This window comes from Rattus norvegicus, chromosome 1 (assembly GCF_036323735.1).
Source record: "Rattus norvegicus strain BN/NHsdMcwi chromosome 1, GRCr8, whole genome shotgun sequence".
In the NCBI taxonomy this organism is placed as follows: domain Eukaryota; kingdom Metazoa; phylum Chordata; class Mammalia; order Rodentia; family Muridae; genus Rattus; species Rattus norvegicus.
The window spans coordinates 169,926,482-169,948,210 of record NC_086019.1 but is presented as its reverse complement, the minus strand read 5'-3'; the positions used below and the strand labels follow the sequence as shown (position 1 = coordinate 169,948,210).

Sequence of the window (21,729 nt, the reverse complement as noted above, 5' to 3'; positions counted from 1 at the left end):
TCTAATAATCTTTCTAAACTTTCTTCAACAATGATACCAGAGCTTTGGAAGAAGGTATGGGATAGAAGTGTTTCCTTTAGGAATGACAACTCTGTATTCTCTTATTTTTTGTCCCTTGACCATTTTTAGTCTGTGTGTTGTCATCAACTACAAATAAAAACTTCTCTGATGAGAAACTATGGGTATAATGACAAATTCCTGGTAATTGGTCTAATACTCTGCTCATTTATAGTATAGTATATTAAGTTTTATCCTAGGGACTGCGACCTATCTAGCCACAGATTCTTGGCTATGATTTTAGTGACAGAGACTGATTTCAATTTGTGATATGGGCTTTAAATCCAATCAGAAAATGGTTGGCTACTCTAAAGACATTGTTCAATTATTGCATGAGTAGGCATGGCTTGCCAGGATGGTTATTGTATCCTATAGGGGTCACACATCTGTAGGATTGATGATGTAAACATGTTTTTGGAGAAATTATATGGAAGTACTACATCTACATAACTCACACCATTACCCACTCCTTAGGTTTGTAGTTCTATTTTCTAAGCATTTTAAGACTTATCTCCATTGTCCTATTACTTACTGTCAATGATAGGCTATTGCCATCTATATGTGTTTATATAGTGGGTATTTGTCTCTGAAAGCACTTAATTCATTTTCATTAATGTTGACTTTCTATAACTCTAATACTGAATGGATTTCTTTCAATTTTCATGCTTAATAAAAAGAAAACGTAACTCTTTCTCTAGCCATAACTCATGGCACCAAGATATGAACACATACAGAAATCACACTGGATTACCAGAAGACAATGCAAATATCCCACATCTGCAACTACCTAGAGAAGCTAGGCTGAATTGAAACAAAGTAAGGAAAGTAGCATTCCACAAATACTGAGAAGATGACATTAGGTTCAAGAATAGAAGGATGATCAAAAAGGGATATTTGTGGTTCTATTCAGTCACTACTTTTCATTTAGAACTACATAAAAACTATGCAGTCTGGAGAAGTCTTGGAAGTGTGTCCTTAATCTCATCAGATGGGAGGCTAAAGAAACTGGACCCTATATTCAAGGGAAAGATAAACCTAGAGCCTCAGAGCTCATTTAGTAACAAAAGACTTCAGGAAAGGCAAGCCAGAAAACACACCCAAGAGGACTCATTGTTTTGAGACAAATATTTTCAAGGAGGTCATTTGAGATAAGATATAAGTCCATCTAATCTATGCATAGAATGATGAAGAAATAGGTTCTTGGGAATAGAAAACAAGGCCCCAGGGATAATTAATACCACTAGACAGGGACCTTTGAGCTTTTGACCAAGTTTTCTACTTCCTTAACCATGACTTTGATATTGATAGCAGAAACATGGTAACCTCAGTGTGATACACAAACCAGTCTGAAGACTGATAAGAAGTGAGAGCAGCTGGCTCACTCCATGCAAGTTGTTTGAGTTGACAATTTCAATCCTGTTCTCAATCCTGTCTAGGTTTGAGAACAGGAGAAACATTTTGTTGCTGCATTTGACACTAACCAAGATCTGTTAGCTGCTTGGCTGTTCCCATGTTCATTTCCAGAAATGTCTCAGATGAAAGTAGTTAATAACGCATCCTTTACACCTGACAAGATGGGTTCATACTATACTGTACCAGTGTAGGAAAACTTAAATCCCAAACTTTTGAAGGAACCACATCTCCCCTCCATGTTTGTGATGAAATATCCTCAGTTGACAAACAATCCAATGTGAAGCCAGGATCCGGGCAGCTAGGATTCCTACCACCCAAGGTAAGAAATTTTATCTCCTTTAAAGACATCTGTGTAACTTTTAAGTATTTTGAGTCAAGAAAGAGTCCAGAGTAATACTTAAGGTGATAAACTGATATTTCTCAGGCTTTCTAGTGCTTTAAATTCATGACTTTGTCAGTATATCTACTTTTGATTTTTGAACATGAAAAGAGTATCATTAGGACCAATTGATTCCACATCATAGTCTAGACTTGAACAATACCTTCCTGGAAGGAACCTCAGCATAGACCATTAGACCCTGTAGATGTCCCTGGTTTCTGATAATACCTGTAAGATAGATGAATGCCCCCAAAGGACTACCTGATTTAATGTGAAACTTGTTCCACATTCTCATATCTTTTAATTCTCAAAATAGTAATTGCCCCAAGATAAGATAGTGAAGACTTGAAATATTAATATAAATATGCCAAGATGTAGCTACATGACTTACACAAGATGTTTCATTTTCACATTCTCTAGGACTTCATGCTCTGGGTTGGCTTCATCTGTCCTGTTCCATGCTGTACAGCAAGGCTCTTTTCAATCTTAGAAGCCTCCCCACACTAGCTTCTCCATGGATTTTGGTGCCATACTACAATACCAGCTTCCTAAAAAGGAAGTTTGCCTACCTATTTTTCCTTATATCTAGTGTAAATGTTCTGTACTTATGGGAGAAATAATGAGCATTAGGATCAATGACTGGATTAGGATGTAATTGTTTGGACAGATTACAGAACAGAATACTTACTCCTTTGTGGAATTTTGCCATATTACCTAAGCATAAACAGAACTGGTTTTATATGAAAGGCAGAAATAGTTTATTTCTGTGTCTTTGCAGGCACATTGTGTATAATAATCTGTAAAATTTTTCGAATTGACCTTGAGGGTTAAACAGTAAACCCCAATATTTTCTCAAACTTAATTTTCTATATAGAAGGCAAAAGATTTTAGGCTCATGGACAATATGAGGCTTTAAAATAGGTAGTTATGGTAGACGATCTTGCTTTCATCCAGTAGACTAACTATGAACAAATGTGGACTTACAGAGTATAGAAAATGAGCTAGACAGTTTGGTGCATGCTTAAAATGCTAGCTCTGAGACAGTTGAAGCAAGATGTTCTGTGTCCACCTTGGACTGTATAGAAAGAGCAGCACACACCTTTAATGCCAGCACTTGAGAGGCAGAGGTAGATGTCTGCCTGTGGTTTTGAAACCCACCTGGGCTACAGAGTCAGTTCCAAGACAGTCAGGTTTGCACAGAGAAACCCTTTTTAAAGAAAACATAAGAAAGAAGAAAAGAAAAGAAAGAATAATAAAAAACAAAAATACCTGAAATGTGGGCAAGCAATGAAAGGAATTTATTAAAACCACACCTCTATATCAGTTCAGAATCTCATGTCTTAAATATAACAATTCATAAAGAAAACTGGAATGTTAAAACTATTTACCAAATTTATACCAAAAATGATGGGTTATTTTATGAATTATAAAAAAGAGATAATTTGGTCTTTCTAGAGAAATACTTCTTCATGTTATATCTTGTACAATTTTTTCACCAGGTTATAACCTATTTTAAAATTATTACTGCAGTATGTGATCTCCACTTAGATAAATATTTCATCAAGTTATAATTATCAATTCAAACTTAAAACCTTCATATTGAAACCTAAATATTGGAAAACAAGAAGCAAAGATATTCACTAATGGGAAAGATGTCATTTTTACTGGAGTCCTGTCGGGCATCCTAAGTGAACTCTGATGTTACTAAAGCAGAAACCATATTAGCAAAATAGTATTGAAGCATTTTATTTTGAATACTAAAGAAATGACAAAGAATGGAGTGGTGGAACTCCACATTGGGAGGTTCTTTCATCTTGGTCGGGATTCTGGATGATAGTGGCTCTCCTGAAATGCTCTGTGCTGTAATCACAGCCCTGTACATGTTGGCTTTGGCCAGCAATGGGCTGCTGCTCCTGGTCATCAACATGGATAGACAGCTCCACATACCCATGTACCATCTACTTGGGCAGCTCTCACTCATAGACTTCTTTCTCACGTCTATTATTATTCCCAAGGCTGTCATGGATTTTCTGCTCAAAGACAACACCATCTCATTAGAGGGTTGTGCCCTGCAGATGTTCCTGGCACTGACACTTGGTGGTGCAGAAGACCTCCTTCTGGCCTTCATGGCCTATGACAGATATGTGGCCATTTGTCATCCTCTGAACTATATGGTTTTCATGAGGCCAAGCATCTGCTGGCTTGGAGTAGCCACATCATGGATCCTAGGATTCCTGAGTGCTCTAGGACATACCATCCACACAATGCAATATCCCTTCTGCAAATCCCGGAAGATCAGACATCTATATTGTGAGATCCCTCCATTGCTGAAGCTGGCTTGTGCAGACACCTCCAAATATGAACTCATGGTTTATATGATGGGTGTAACCTTCCTAATTCCCTCACTTGTTGCAATCCTGACTTCCTACATATTAATTCTTTTCACAGTGCTCAATAAGCCTTCAAATGAAGGAAGGAAGAAAGCCCTTGCTACCTGTTCTTCCCACTTAACAGTAGTTAGTCTGTACTATGGGGCTCTCACAGTTATGTACGTCCTACCCAGTTCCTATCTTAGTCCCAAACAAGAGAACATCCTCTCTGTTTTCTACACTGTCATGACCCCAGCTCTAAACCCACTCATTTACAGTCTGCGGAATAAGGATGTCACTGGGGCCTTGAGGAGGGTCTTGGGTAAGTGGTTTCTGCCTACACGGTCTATATTTTAGGGGATTCTAGTGGGTATCTGCTAGACTTAATTCTCAATGTCAGAAGATTCCTGCTATAAATGAAATTCTGCCAATGCAACCAAAAAAAATGAAATTGTTTCTTTTTCTAGAGAAGCAGAGAATATGTTTTTCAAATCTTCTCATCATTTAGCTTCTTACAAGAAGAGGTTCATTATTTAAAACTATCCATTGTCTTTAAAAGTTAGTCTCTGTTTCCCAATGTTGCTGTTTTTGAAAGTCTAAAGGATAGTCAAACAAGACTACTCTGGTCTTATGTCCATACTGAATATAAAAATCATAGAAAGTAATCTTAAGTGGGTTTCTCAGAGATCAATAGGAGAGGATTTTTTTTAGGCCTGCGCAAATTTTAAACCAATTATTCTTGGTAAGATATAAACCAACACAGATAGCTTTGTCTAAAGTCCAGTTAACATACCTCTGCACCATGCTTTGTCTTGCTCTCCTTGTAAGTTCTCTCTTCCTCTCCCTGTAAGCATCAGCTTTTATGAGTAGCCTGACAGATGACTTTTCTTGAATTTGTGTGTGTGTGTCTGTGTGTGTGTGTGTGAGAGAGAGAGAGACAGAGAGAGACAGAGAAACAGAGACAGAGACAGAGACAGACAGAGACATAGAGACATATATACTTCCTCCTTTTTCCTTTAATTCTGCCTCCTCTGCCTTCTCTTTCCTTATCCTCTTCCTTATCCTCCGCATCCTTTTATCTTTTTCTTCTTAAAGTGATTGGTAATGAAATGTTCAGTTTTATTTCTAACTTGTGAATAATATATTAAGAGGGGCATAATAAAGCAGTGGTTTTCATTTGTCCTAATCATTTTTCAAAATACCTTAACAATTATAAATGGCTCAGATGTTCATTGTGTTACGTTAAACAATATACAATCTGGTCATGTATCAAAATAGCCAGTGGCACTCCAAGTATATGTCTTTTTTTAATTAGTGAAAGTCCTAGTCAGGATTACCAGTATAAAAATATAATAGCAGCAAATGGTGGCATGGGGAAGGTCACATGCACACCAGGAGCAAAAGAATAAACTAATTATCTCCTTTGGAAATCTATCTAGAAGTTTCTCAAAAAGCTAAACTTAAATTACAATATGACCATTCCATATTCTCCTAGGATTATACTGAAAACAATCTGTACCACTTATAGAGACACTTGCATGTCCATATTCATTTCTGTTCTGTTCATAACAGCTAGGAATGAGATCACAATAAAAACTTAGTCAGATAAAAAGAAACGAAATGAAATTATACATGTGAGTACATTGCTGCTGTTTCCAGACACACCTGAAGAGGGCATCAGATCCCATTACAGATCTCAGGACCTCTGGAAGAAGAGTCAGGGCTCTTAACCGCTGAGCCATCTCTCAAGGCTGAAAAGTAATATTGAGTGAGGTAACTCACATACTGAAGAACAGGTGTCCCATGTGTTTCCTCTCATGTGTTCATCCTGACTTTGAGTATTTATATTTGTATGTTTAAACTTACTTATCTGTAGAAGAAGCAAGGAACATTTATGGAGTAGGTTATAATGGGGGTAGCTTTTAAAATATATGGGAGCAGGACATAGAAAATTTGAAAATAAAGGTGGGAATATTGGAGGTGGAATGAAAGTATATAATGTGGGGAAGTCATAGGAAACCTACTATCTTGTACCTTAACTTAAAAATAAATTTAAATTTTGTTTGAAAGTGCTTTTTCTGCATCCAAGGAGATGATTGTGTGACTTTTTCTTTGAGTTTGTTAGTGAATTACATTAATGGATTTTCTATATTGAACTAACCTTGCATTCCTGGGATGAAGCCTACTGATCGAGGTGAATGATCGTTTTAATGTGTTCTTGGTTTCAGTTTGCAAGAATTTTATTGAGTGTTTTTGCATCAATATTCTTAAGTGAGATTGATCGAAGATCTCCTTTTTGGTAGAGTCCCTGTATGGTTTAGGTATCAGAGTAACTGCGGCTTCATAGAATGAATTATATACTGTTCCTTCTGTTTCTATTTTATGGTATATTTGACGAATATTGGTATCAGGTCTTCTTTGAAGGTCTGGTAGAATTCTGAACTAAACCCATCTGGCCCTAGACTTTTTACTTCTCTTTCCTTATGGGATATGGGCCTGTTTAGAAAGTTTATCTGCTCTTGATTTAACTTTGGTTTCTGTCTAGAAAAACATCCATTTCCTCCAAATTTTCCAGTTTTGTTGAGTATATGGGTTTGTAGTAGGATCTGATGATTTTTAATTTCCTCAGTTTCTGTTGTTATGTCTCTCTTTTCATTTCTGATTTTGTGAATTTGGATACTGCCTCTGTGCCCTTTCGTTAGTTTGGGTAAGAGTTTATCTGTCTTGTTGATTGTCTCAAAGAACCAGCTTTTGGTTTTGTTGATTCTTTGTATTGTTCTCTGTTTCTATTTGGTTGATTTCAGCTCTGAGTTCAACTGTTTCCTGCCTTTACTCATGTTGGGTGAGTTTGCTTCTCTTTGTTCTAGAGCTCTCAGGCATGTAGTTTAGAGGTCTGGCCAGGTGGATGGGGTTGGGACAGCTTGGTAGAGACAGAAGTTGTGGAGGAGGTAAGGGATGTAGAACAGTAGGAGGGTGGATTCAGAGTGGAATAAAATCTTGAGTGTAAAAATTTTTTAAAGTAATTTTGTTTGAAAGTGTTTTTCTACTTGTTTTAAATATGTTATGTATAATGGGATATTACTAGTTTGGGAAATTTATTAATCCCTTCTAAGGCTTTGTATTTGGTCTGGAATAAATAGTCTTGGAACTGGTTAAATTATAAAATGAAATGGAATCTGTTGATATTATTATTGTTTATTACTATTGTTGTTGTTATTATTATTATTATTATTATTATTTGCATTGATGTAATAGAAATTGAAAGAATTGGGAAAACAAATTTTGTAGTGCTTTCAGAAACTTACCACCCAGTTATGGTTTGTAATCAAGAGCTACAACAATAGTTTATGTTGAATTATATGCATTGGGGTTTTCTGACCCTAAAAACACACTGGATGGGGACTTATACCTGTTTCTTAGATTTTCAGTAATAATCCATATCTTCTGTGATCAGCAGAAAACTCCCATGTAGAGTACCTCTGTTCAAATTCCTTTTTTTTAAAAAAGTATATTTTAATTTGTTCATAAACAAAAGGGGCTTTGTAAAAATTTCTTCATAGATCCTACTTTTAAACAAAGCTTCTCCTATCTTTCCTGTTCAATCCTACCCATATAACTTTTTAAACCTTTGGTTCTTAGTATCCTCCTCCACACACTGTTCTTTTTCACCATTGAATTATAATATTCATTCTTATTATATTGCTTATTTGAGTTAGAAAATTATAGGTTCCTGCGTATCTTCTTTTCTTTTTCAAACCAGAAGTAACACAAATTTTTATTAATCCAAACAGTATGGAAGTCACACAAAACATACATGTAAATCAGAGGAATGGAATAGAAGATCCAAAAGAGAAATACACCAAAACAACATATATACATAGAAAGACAGTGTATCTCTATATTCATCTAACTCTATTATTCCCTTCATCGATGCATGTACCTCCACTGGCATTTCAGAGCCCATTAATTTTGCTTTCACTCTTTCCATGTTTTACTCAGTCTTGCTTGTTTTGAGAGAGAGTTTAAATTTGAACTTGAAAAATGAGTTCTAATTAGGTCTAAGCATGCACAGTGACTTATACTCAGCATTCTTACCACTTACAAATCAATACATTGATTTCTCCTCACTGGAAAAAAAATCTCAAGAAAATTCCATAACTAAAAAGAGACAGGCGATGAAAGGGTGTGAGAGTGGACAAAAAGGAGAGGTAAGCCAGTGTCTCTGTGTTTGTGGATACTAAAAGAAAAAATTCTTTCAAGGGAGGAGAGAAAAATCAACTGTCTATGTCACTGAAAGTGTGGAAATGGAGGATAAGAAGGGGACTTCTATATAGCTCATAATGATGAATTGGCAATAACAGACACATGGAGTGAGAAAGGAACTTAAATGGGATTGAATTCTTATGATTAGATGATCATCAAAGGAAGAAATAGATATAGAAATCAATTTTCTTTCTTTCTTTTTTCCTTTATGTGGAGAAACTGAAGAATGGGCAATAACTGAAAGAAATGGAGTTGTGGGAAAGTATCTATGATGAGAGGAAATCAGAATTTATTTGTACTTTATGGTTATCTTTCAAACAATAGAAGAAAAGCTTCCTTTAGAAAAGAAATTATTGTTTGGGAACAAATTTTTGAGGAGACAGATGAAATTGGACATTGGCTAGCAATTGATAAGAAATTATATTGAGGAAAACCAGCACAACGTGTTTCAGTTCAGATGCAAGTAGATTTGAAGAGGAAAAAAGAGATGAATAGTCTGTTGAATGAATACTCTGTTCTAAATAAAGTATGGGACAAGGGTTTCAGATGAGATCAAAGGTATCAGGCATCTGTTAAAAAGGAAACAGGAATATATTTGGGAAACATGACAATATACTTTGTCTTATAAACAGAGTATGGTAAAATGTTTAAATTACAAATTAATTTTGAGTTGAATTATTTACTCATGGTATAATTTGCAAAGGGTTTTTATGATGTGGTAAATAACATTAATAACTTTATAAAGAATAAAGAGTATAGAGATACCACAATTGATAATTTAGCCATATCAAAGTTATCTCTTATAGTTGTACCTCTATTTCAGTAGGTAAAAGAAACTCCCAGTACCACATAGTCAAGACAATAAAGATACAGAACAAAGCAAGGATTTTAAAAGCTTCCAGAGAAAAAGACCAACTCACACACTAAGGCAGACTCATTAGAATAAAATCTGACTTGTCAGTGGAAACCATGAAAGCCAAAAGGGACTAAAGTGATATACAAAAAGCTCTGAAAGGCCACATAGAGTAGCCTGACTACTGTACCCAGAAAAGTATCTATTAGATTAGAAAGAGAAGAAAACCATTTCATTATACCAAGCTGAAGAAATTTATATTCACCAAAACACCTCTACAGAGATTAGAAGAAGTACCTCACTCTGAGGAGGTTGTCTACACCAAAGAAAATATAAGGGATAAATAATCTTAGAACAGTTAATTAAAAGAAGTCTGAAAAAGTTCACAACACTATAAACACTGTTCAATAATAACTTGAAACTTATGATCTTAATTCCACAGTAAAAAGACACAAACTAACAGATTAGAAAATAGGAGCCAACATTTTCATAACTCCAAGAAACATACCTCACCATAAAGAACAGTGCTACCTTACAATAAAAGGATATCACTCTGTAAAAAACAATATAAAGAATCAAGACAATCCACACACTAATTCTAATGCAATTGTTCACAGTGATTGAAAAAATAATCTTAAACTTTATGTGGCAACAAGAATCCCATGACAACCCAAGCAACCCTGATCAATAAACTTACTGCAGAAGGTATTACCATTCCTGTTTTCAGGTTACAGGAAATAAAGCTATAGAACCAAAACAAAAAGCATCATACTGACAGAAAAAAATAGTAATATTCATCAGCTGAATAGATTTGAAGACCCCACCTCTGATAGAGGGTTAGTATCTAGCATGTGCAAAGGAAACAAACAGCACTGAAAAAGCAAACAATTGCAATTTTGGTAGGACAGAATAGCTGAGCACAAGAAGTGCAGACATCCTGAGACCACAGGACAGACTGCCACTTCTGCACACCTCTGCCCACATTCCAGGTCCAAGGGAAACTCCAGAGTGCCTCTGGACACAGGAATATAGGAACAGTTATCCACTAGTACCTTCAGTTCTGGTCTGCACCCAGGACAGAACTGATCCAGTCAACAGCTCCCTGTACCCAAATACCATGGGGGAGAAAGCTGGACCCTCAGAAGTGGACATTCCTAAGAAATGAGAGATTACCTTATGCACACATTTCACACCCAAGTGGGAATCGCATACTGCTAACTGTGTCCCCTGGGCAAGGACATAAGAGCAATCAGGTACAGGATCCTTCTGATTCCTGCCTGCGCCTAGAGCTGAAAGACAGTAACCAGGAGTGACTACACACCGATAACAGAGGTAAGACCCACTTTTCTGCTCCAAGTGACCTGCATGGTGGATTCAGGACACACAGAGGCAGAAGTCCTCTGGGGCAGGGCACTTCCTGTTTCTGGCTTTGCCTGGAAGTGAACTGATACCATCCCACAGTTCCCTGCAAATAAATCCCGTGGGAAAGAGAGTTGAACACCCAGAAGTGCAGACATCCTGAGACCACAGGGCAAACTACCACTTCTGCACACATCTTACCACATCCCTAGTCCAAGGGGAAACTGCACAGTGCCTCTGGACATAGGAATATAGGAACAGTCAGCCACTGGTATCTGAGGTTCTGGTCTGAGCCCAGAACTGAACTGAACCGACCAAACAGCTCCCTGCACCCAAATTCCATTGGGGAGAGAGGTAAATGCTCAGAAGAGTGGACACTCCTGAGAAATTAGAGGAGACTACTTTGGTCACATTCCTGACCCAAGAGGGAACTGCCTAGTACAAACTGTGCCCCCTGGGTACAAGGACCTAGGAGCAATCAAGGGCAGGACACTTCTGATTCCTGCCCAAGCTTAGAGCTGAAAGACAGTCACCAGGAACACCTACACACCTGAAATCAGAGCACCTGTTCTCAGAAAAGGCTGAAAGAAAACAGGAAAATAGTTCTACAGCAGAGCTGACAAAGAGGCCTACAGGAGGGACAAGTCACTCTCAGAAACAGCAAGACAAGCAAACACCAGAGACAACCCAAAAGCTAGAGGCAAACAAAGGAATCTAAGCAACAAACCAAGACTACTCAGCATCATCAGAGCCTAATTCTCCTAACAAAGAAAATAATGGATATCCAAAAACACCAGAATAGCAAGATTTAGATTTAAAATCACATTTTATGATAATGATGGAGGACTTTACGAAAGACATTTAAAAAACCTCCCTTAAAGAAATGCAGGACAACACAAGTAAACAAGTAGAAGCCCTTAAAGAGGGAACACAAAAATTCCTGAAAAAATTACAGGAAAACACACCCAAACAGGTAAAGGAATTGAACAGAAACATCCAGGATTTAAAAGTGGAAATATAAATAATAAAGAAGGCACAAAGGGAGAGAACCCTGGAGATAGATAACCTAAGGAAGAGACAAGGAGTCATAGATACAAACATCACCAAAAGAATACAAGAGATAGAAGAGAGAATCTCAGGGGCAGAAGATACCATAGAAAACATCAACATAACCATCAAAGATAATATAAAATGGAAAAAGCTCCTAGCCCAAAACATACAAGAAATCCAGGAAAAAATGAGAAGATCAATCCTAAGGATAATAGGTATAGAAGAGAGTGAAGACTCCCAACTTAAAGGACCAGTAAGTATATTCAACAAAATTATAGAAGAAAACTCCCCTAACCAAAAGAAAGAGATGCCCATAAATATACAAGAAGTCTACAGAACTCGAAATAGATTGGACCAAAAGAGAAATTCCTCCCATCACAAAATAGTTAAAATACAAAATGCACAAAACAAAGGAAGAATATCCAAAGCAACAAGAGGTAAAGGTCAAGTGACATATAAGGGCAGACCTATAAGAATTACATGAGACTTCTCACCAGAGACTATGAAAGACAGAAGATCCTGGAGAGATGTCAAACAGAATGTAAGAGAACACAAATGACAACCCAAGCTACTATATCCAGCAAAACTCTCAATTAACATAGATGGAGAAACCAAGATATTACATGACAAAGCCAAATTTACACACTAAGTTTCTACATATCCAGCCACACAGAGGACAATAGATGGAAAACTCCAACTCCATACAGAAAGCAAGAATATAATCTCCTTGCAATGAAACCGAAAAAGAGACACAAAAACATAATTCCAACTCTAACAATGAAAATAACAGGAAGTGACAATCACTATTCCTTCATATCTCTCAACATCTACGGAATCAATTCCCGAATAAAAAGACATAGACTAACAAACTGATTACATAAAGAAGACCCAGCATTTTGGTGCATGCAGGAAACACACCTCAGGGACAAAGACAGACACTACCTCAGAGTAAATGTCTGGAAAACAACATCCCAAGCATGTGATCCAAAGAAACAGGTGAGTTGCCATTCTAATATCAAATAAAATTGACTTTCAGCAAAAAGTCATTAAAAAGATAAGGAAGGACATTTCATATTCATCAAAGAAAAATCCACCAAGATGAACTCTTAATCCTAAATATCTATGCTCCAAATACAAGGGCACTTACATTCATTAAAGAAACCTTACAAAAATTAAAACACACACTGCACCTCACACATAAATAGTAGGAGATTTCAACACCCTATTCTCATCAATGGACAGATCATGGAAAAAGAAACTGAATGAAGAGATAGAAAAACTAACAGATGTTATGAACCAAATGTATTTAACAGATATTTATAGAACAGTCCATCCTAAAACAAAAGGATATACCTTCTTCTCAGCATCTCCCAGATTGACCATATAATTGGTCACAAAACAGGCCTCAACAGATACAGGAAGGTAGAAATAATCCCCTTCATCCTATCAGATCGCCATGCTCTAAGACTGATTTTCAATAACAACAATAATGACAGAAAGCACACATATACATGGAAGTTGAACAACACTCTACTCAATGATAACTTGGTCAAGGAAGAAATAAAGAATTTAAAGACTTCTTATAATTAATGAAAATGAAGATACAACAACTTATGGGACAGGGTGAAAGCAGTGGTAAAAGGAAAATTCATTGCTCTGAGTGCCTGCAGAAAGATACAGGAGAGAGCATATGTTAGCAGCTTGATAGCACACCTAAAAGCTCTAGAACAAAAAGAAATAAATAAACCCAAGAGGAGTGGAAGGCAGGAAATAATCAAACTCAGAGCTGAAATCAACCAAGTAGAAATGAAAAGGACTATACAAAGAAACAACAAACCCAAGAACTGGTTCTTTGAGAAAATCAACAAGATAGACAAACACTTAGCCAGACTAACCAGAGGTCACAGACAGTGCATCCAAATTAACAAAATCAGAAATGAAAAGGGAGATATAACAAAAGAATCTGAGGAAATTCAAAATTTACCAGGTCCTACTACAAAAACCTATATTCAACAAAACTTGAAAATCTGGAGGAAATGGACAATTTTCTAGATAGATAGCAGGTAATGAAGCTAAATAAGGACAAATAAACCATGTAAGCAAGCCCATAACTCATAAAGAAATAGAAGCAGTTATTAAAAGTCTCCCAACCAAAAATAGCTCAGGACAAGATGGGTTTAGTACAGAATTCTCTCAGACCTCCATAGAAAGCATCATAACAATACTGTCCAAACTATTCCACAAAATAGAAACAGACAGAACACTACCAAATTCCTTCTGTGAAGCCACAATTACTCTTATACCTAAAGCACACAAAGACCCAACAAAGAATGAGAACTTCAGACCTATTTCCCTTAAGAATATTGATGCAAAAATACTCAATAAAATTCTTGCAAACGGAATCCAAAAACACATCAAAATGATCATCTGTCAAGATCAAGTAGGCTTCATCCCAGGGATAAAGGGTTTAATATATGAAAATCCACCAATGTAATCCACTATATATACAAACTCAAAGATAAGAACCATGTGATCATTTTATTAGATGCTGAGAAAGCATTTGACAAATTCCACACCCCTTCATGATAAAAGTTCTGCAAAGATCAGGAACTCAAGGCCAATATCTAAACAAAGTAAAAGCAATATACAGCAAACCAGTAGCTAACATCAAGCTAAATGGAGAGAAACTTGAAGCATTCCAACTAAAATCAGGGACTAGACAAGGCTACCCACTCTTTCCTGACTTATTCAATATAGTACTCAAAGTCCTAGCTGGAGCAATCAGACAACAAAAGGAGTACAAACGGATACGAATTTGAATGGATCAAATAAAAATATAACTATTTGCATATGATATGGTAGTATACTTAAGTGACCCCAAAAGTTCCACCAGAGAACTACTTAACCTTCAAAACAACTTCAGCAAAGTTTCTGGGTATAAAATTAACTCAAACAAGTGAGTAGCCTTCTTCTACTCAAAGGATAAACATGCTGAGAAAGAAATTAGGGAAATACCACCCTTCCAATAGTCTCAAATAATATAAAATAGCTTGGCTTTTTTGAATGAATCAAGTGATAGATCTGTATGAAAAGTACTTCAAGTCTCTGAGGAAAGAAATTGAAAAAGATCTGAAAAGATGGAAAAATCTATGCTCACGGATTGACAGGATTAATATAATAAAAATGGTCATTTTGCCAAAAGCAATCTACAGATTCAATGCAATCCTCATCAAAATTCCTACTCAATTCTTTATGGAGATAGAAAGAGCGATTTGCAAATTTATGTGGAAAAACAAAACAACCCAGGAGAGCAAAAAGTATATTCAACAATAAAGAACTTTTGGGGGAATCACTATCCCTGAACTCAAGCAGTATTACAGAGCAATAGTGATTAAAAACTGCATGGTATTGGTACAGAGACAGATAGACCAGTGGAATAGAATTGAAGACCCAGAAATGAAGCCACACTCATATGGTCACTTGACCTCTGACAAAGTTACTAAAACCATCCAATGGAAGAAAGATAGCATTTTCAACAAATGGTGCTGATTCAACTGGAGGTCAGTATGTAGAAGAATGCAAATCAATCCATTCTAATCATCCTGTACAAAGCTTAAGTTCAAGTGGATCAAGGACCGCCACATCAAACCAAATACACTCAAACTAATAGGAAAAAAGTGGGGAAGAATCTCGAACACATGGGCACTGGGGAAAATGTCCTGAACAAAACACCAATGGCTTATGCTCTAAGAATAAGAATCTAGAAATGAGATCTCAGAAAGCAGCAAAGTTTCTGTAAGGCAAATGACACTGTCATTGGGACAAAACTGCAACCCACAGATTGGGGTACCAATCCTACATCTGATAGAGGGCTAATATCCAAAATATAAAAAGGACTCTAGAAGTTAGCCTTCAGAGAGCCAAAAACACGATTAGGAAATGGGGTACAAAACAAACATTCTCAGCTGAAAATTATCAAATGACCAAAAAGCACTTAAGAAGTGTACAACATCCTTAGTCATCAGGGAAATGCAAATCAAAACAACTCTGAGATTCCACCTCATACCAGTCAGAATGGCTAAGATAAAAAAAAAAACTCAGGTAACAGCAAAAGCTGTTGAGAATGTGGAGAAAGTGGAATAGTCCTCCATTGTCGGTGGGTTTGCAAACTGGTACAAGCACTCTGGAAATCAGTCTGGAGGTTCCTCAGGAAATTGAACATTCCACTCCCTAAGGACCAAGCTATACCTCTCCTGGGAATATACCCAAAAGATGCTCCAACATACAACAAAGACACATGTTCCACTATATTCATAGCAGCCTTATTTATAATAGCCAGAAGCTGGAAAGAACCCAGATGCCCTTCAACAGAGGAATGGATACAGAAAATGTGGTACATCTACACAATGGAGTACTACTCAGCTATCAAAAACAATGACTTCGTGAAATTCATAGGCAAATGGAATGATCTAGAAAATATCATCCTGAGTGAGGTAACCCAATCACAGAAAAACACACCTAGTATGCATTCACTGATAAGTGGATATTATCCCAAAAGCTTGAATTACTCAAGATGCAATCCACAGACCACAGGAGGCTCAAGAAGAAGAATGACCAAAATGCGTATGCTCCCAATCCTTCTTAAAAGGGGAAAAATGACCATAGGAGGGGATAGGGAGGCAAGGTTTAGGGCAGGAACTGAATTAATGGCCAATCAGAGCCTGCCCCACATGTGGTTCCTATATATACAGCCATCAAAACTAGGTAAGACTGATGAAGCTAAAAAGTGCATGCTGAAAGAGACCAGATATAGATCTCTCCTGAGAGACACATCCAGAGCATGCCCAATACAGAGGTCAATGCTAGCAGCAAATCACTGAACTGAGGACAGGACCCCCTTTGGGGGAATTAGAGAATGAATTGAAAGAGTTTAAGGGGCTTCCAACCCCATAAGGAAAACAATACCAACCAACTCGAACGTCTAGGGATTAAACCACTAACAAAAGAATATATATGGACTCACCCAGGGCTCCAACCACATATTTAGCAGAGAATAGCCTTGATGGGGCACTAGAAGAAACCGAGGTCCTTGGTTCTGCCGAGGTTGGACCCCTCCATGCAGGGGAATGTCTGGAGTGGTAAGGGGGGTGTGAATTGGGGGAGATACCAGAATGGGGGAAGGTGAAAGGATGGGGGTCTGTGGACAGGAAACTTGGAAAGGGAATAACATTTGAAATGTAAATAAATAAATATCTTTAATTTTAAAAAAAGTGGGGAAAAAAGAATGTAAGATAAGGTATTTGAAGGAAATATCTAGTCAGCACATACCACCAAATAGTTTTGGAAAATAAGACACTTGACCCGAATCTAGCAGAAAAGAGATGATTATGTATTATGCTTGCACATGATCTTGCACCTCTATTCCTCATGTGGTGATTGGTGCTTTTATTATTATTGGTGGTTGGTGGTGGTTTTTGTTTTCTTTTGTTTAAGTGGCTATTAGAACACTTTAAGGGTTTTAATTATTTTACTTTTATTAACCACTTTATTCATTTACCTTTCAAATGATATAACCCATCTCAGTTATGCCTCCACCAACCTCCTATCCTGTCCCCCACCCTATCCATTTTACCTCTATGAGGGTGTTCCTTCACCCACTCTCAACTCACCCCTCAAGCATCCCCATACACTAAGGCATCAAGCCTCCCTTACCTCCCATTGTCATCAGATAAGGCCATGTTCTGCTACAAATGTATCTGGAGTCCTGGTTCCCTCCAAGTATACTATTTGGTTGGTGGTTTAGTCCCTTGGAGCTCTTGGTTATCCAGTTGGTTGATATTGTTGTATTTATGGGGTTGCAATCCCCTTAAGCTCCTTCAGTCTTTCTGCTAGCTCTTTCTTCAGTTGGGATCTCTGTGATCAATCCAATGGTTGATTATAAGTATCTGCATCTGTATTGTTCGGGTGCTGGTAGAACCTCTCAAAGAACAGTCGCACCAGGCTCCTGTCAACAAGTGCCTCTCTCTTTTGGACAAGAGCATTTCTGGGTTGAAAATTTTGAATAGGTGGTGGCCCCATCCCTCAACTGGGGGCCATGTCTATTTATAGGAGGTGGTCTCTACTAGTTTTATCTTCCCTTTGTTGGGAATTTTGGCTAAAGTCATCACCATTGGCTCCTGGGAGTTTCTCACTTTCTAGGAGTCTGGGACTTGCTAGTAGGCACGCCAGGTCCCCATCCCACTCTGCTACATGTTTCTATTCAATTTCCTGATCCTCCATATGTCTCTCCTCTTCCTTCTAATACCTGTTCCTGTCCTCCTCCACCCCTCTTCTCTCCCTCCCTCCAATGCCTACACTCTACCTCCTGTGATTATTTTGTTCCCTGTTCTATGTATGATTAAAGCATGCACATTTTGATCTTCCTTGTTGTTAAGATATATATGTTTTGTGGATTAAATTTTCAGTATTCTGAGCTTTTGGGCTAAAATCTATCAGTGAGTACATACCTTATGTTTTCTTTGGTGTCTGAGTTACCTCACTCAGGATGATATTTTCTAGTTCCTTCCATTTGTCTGAGAACTTCATAAAGTCGTTGTTTTTAATGGCTGAGTAATAATCCACTGTGTAAATGTACACAATTTCTGTATACATTCTTCTGTTGATGGACATCTGGGTGGTTTCCAACTTCTGACTATTATAGATAAGGCTGCTATGACCAGAGTGGAGCATGTGGTCTTGTTATATGTTGGAGCATCTTTTGGGTATATAACAATAGCTGGGTGTTCAGGAAGAACTATTTCCATTTTTCTGAAGAACAGCCAGATTAATTTCCAAAGTGATTGTACCAGCTTGCAGTCTTAGCACTAATAGAAGAGTGTTCTTTCTCTGCATCCTTGCCAGCATCTGCTGTCACCTGCATTTTTTATTTTAGCCATTCTGATTGGTGTGAGGTAGAATCTCAGGGTTCTTTTAATTTGCATTTCCCTGTTGACTAAGGATGTTGAACATTTCTTTAAGTGCTGCTCAGCCATTTGAGATTCCTCAGATGAGCAGTATTTGTTTAGCTCTGTAGCCCATATTTAATAGCGTTATTTGGTTCTCTGAGGTTATGATGAATTAACACATGTGGCATTGTTGGAAAGGTTTTGTCCATCTATTAGTCCATTAGTATCTGTCCATATGTCCATCCATCTGTCTGTCTGTTTCTCTTTTCATGGTTGTATCTCTAGATGTAAGCTCTCAGCTACAAGTCCTACCTGTTGCCATGCTTCCTATATGAAGTAGTTTGAATGAAAATCCCACAGGGTCATTGTGGCATTATTTGAAAGGATACAGACATATGGCCTTGTTGGAGTATGTATGGCTTTATTGGAAGAAGTGTGTCACTGGGCATGGGTTTAGAAGTTCCAGTAGCTCAAGCCATGGTTCACTCTCATTCTTGCTTCCTCCTGCCTGCTGATCCAAATGTAGAATTCTCCAACACCCTGTCTGCCTTTGTGCCACCATGTTTCCTGCCACAAAGATCACAGGATAAATCTCAGAACTGTAAAACAATTCTAATGAAATGTTTTTCTTTGTAAGTGTTGCTGTGACCATGGTGTTTCTTCACAAATAGAAACTCTAAGAGAGTACTATAATGATCTTGGACTCTAGCCCTCTGAAATTCTAAGCCTCAAATTGTATGTTTTCTTTCAGAATTGCTTTGATTATTTTTTCATGCATTAGAAGTGAAGATAAGTTCTCATATAAGTCACATGCAGTGACCATCAGATTGAATCAGTTTATTATGTAACTCTGGATGACAATATTTGAACAGTTTTCACTGTCTATATTTCTGGCTCCACATAAGTTACCAGATAAGTTAAGCTTTAGCTATCCTTTCTTCACACATTTTCCAACACAGGCTTAATTTTCCCTGCCTCTTGTCCTTTTGAAATTCAAGTTGCAAGATCTTCACATCCCAAGTATGAAATGTTTCCAACACCAGAACCAGAACTTCTCTGCAGAAGTCAGCTTCAGTAGCCTTGGTTCTGTAAATCATGGCTCTGTCTCACTTCTGCTATGCAGCATCTCCAGAAACTGCTTCTTCTTCATTTTGTATTCCTGGGAACCGAGTTCTTCATTCTCAATTTGGCTTGCATCTCCTTCTCCTTGTAACACCTTCTCATCATCTGCTACTCATCCTTAAGCTCTTCACATAGGGCCTCCTCCATGAAGACCAGGTCACTAGGCACAAACATTGGAGTATAGGTTTAATGAACGAGTCTGAATACTCTTGCTTACATCATTCATTCTACATGACAACAATTTTGTCACAAAATGAAAAAAAATTAACAAAATGGTGTCATTTTACTGAAATTTTTGTCTTTTAAAAACAAGAACATTTTTAGGTTCTAGAATTAAATTTGATAACACACTTTTTAGATACTTCTTTAAAGCTCAGCATGATTTCCCATGTATTACATATCCTCTAGGCATCACCGTTCTTCTTGATGAAATTATTTTATTGGGTATATTTGGAGGTAAATACTCATTTGAACTTCCTCTTGTGATTATTAAGAGTTCAGCTCTACACAGATAGTATAACTGTATACTTTTGTTTCATCTACATTTTAAAAGACATTTCTTTCTTGTTCCATTACTGTCAGAAAAGTGTATTTGTATAATTGGTAAGCTGCCTTTGATTTCTGGGACAATTTCAAATATTTGAATTAATGTAAACTCTCTACAACTCTAGTACTGTATGCTTTTTTTTACTTCCTGCCTAATCTTTAGAAAATTAAGCTCTCTTCAACCATCATCTATGGCATAAGGACATGACTAAAAACAGAAAATATTCTGGGTTTCCAGAGGTCAAAGGAGAGAAGGTCTTCCATGTATAGACTGTATAAGGATCAGCCTTAGGAAAGAGAGAATAGTCTGGCCTACAAGAGCTATAAACATAAGAAACACCAGCCCACCACAAGAATCTGGAAAACCCACTTTTTGGTTAAGGCCACAGTGCTAGACTTGCTAGGAACCTGAGCTACTCCACTGTTACTATTTCTTTACATTAAAGAAAAATATAAGATATTTGGGCTGTGGTGCCTTTGTTACATGTCTATAACCTCAGATTTGGAAACATAAGGAATTAAGATATTGTATGAAAGAGAAAAACACTTAGGACTTCAGAGCTCATTATTGACTGAAGTCCTCAGGAGAAGCAAGCTCAGAAACATACCCAAGAGAATTCATTAACTCACTATTTTCTAGACCCAACATTTCCATTTCAGTTGGGATACAAGTCCCTCTGTAGATATGCATAGGATAAAGCAGAGAGGAGGCCTTAGAACCTGAAAACAAATCAGCTTGCTCTTAGTCAAGGCCCTGGCTTGCAACTGCCTTTAGGAACATTTAGATGGAGACAGCAGGAACTTTTGAGCCTCTTTTTGAATTTCTACTTGCTTCATGAAGTTTTGATCTCTGCTTCCAGATGGCAGCAGGACTAGACAAACCTGAGCATCAGGACTCAAGAGTTTGAAACTTACATGAAGTTGGAGGAGCTCCATCCCTGCAACTCGTCAAGAGGAAGTTTTTTTTTTTAACTGATTCTCAAGTGTGAGAACAGAAAACCTGTTTTCTTGCTCCATAGGACACTACCTAATGTTTGTTTACACCTGGTTATTCCAACTGACATTTTCAGAGTACAACTGTAGATATGAGGAAGAAATGAAATACTATTAGCACTTGACATTGGAAGGACACTCAACACACTTTGCCAACTTAGCAAAGTTTAACTCAGTAGAAAACTATTGAAAAAATAACAACCCTGTGTCTATATTCTCCATCTGTGATGCAGCATCATCGATCATTAAGAAGCCCCAAGAGAATCTGGAGTGGTTAGATACTTAAGCTTTTGAGTTCCCAAGGTAAGGAATTTGTAGTTTAAACAAAATATATAACCCCCTTTTATGCATTTTGAGACAAAATCAATATAGAACAAACCA

General features: G+C 37.3%; 1 protein-coding gene and 1 long non-coding RNA gene across 2 annotated transcripts in view; one reads left to right on the top strand and one right to left on the bottom strand.

Moving 5' to 3' along the window:
* LOC120099902 (uncharacterized) overlaps positions 1-21,729 on the bottom strand; it is a 148,485-nt gene that overhangs the window by 27,824 nt on the left and 98,932 nt on the right. Inside the window, exon 6 of the long non-coding RNA XR_010063124.1 lies at positions 18,250-19,969. This is a non-coding gene — a long non-coding RNA (uncharacterized LOC120099902). The remainder of the gene's footprint in view (positions 1-18,249; positions 19,970-21,729) is intronic.
* On the top strand, positions 3,625-4,575 carry Or2ag17 (olfactory receptor family 2 subfamily AG member 17). The gene has a single exon (NM_001000736.1). It carries the CDS (start codon positions 3,625-3,627, stop codon positions 4,573-4,575), a length of 951 nt encoding a protein of 316 aa, NP_001000736.1.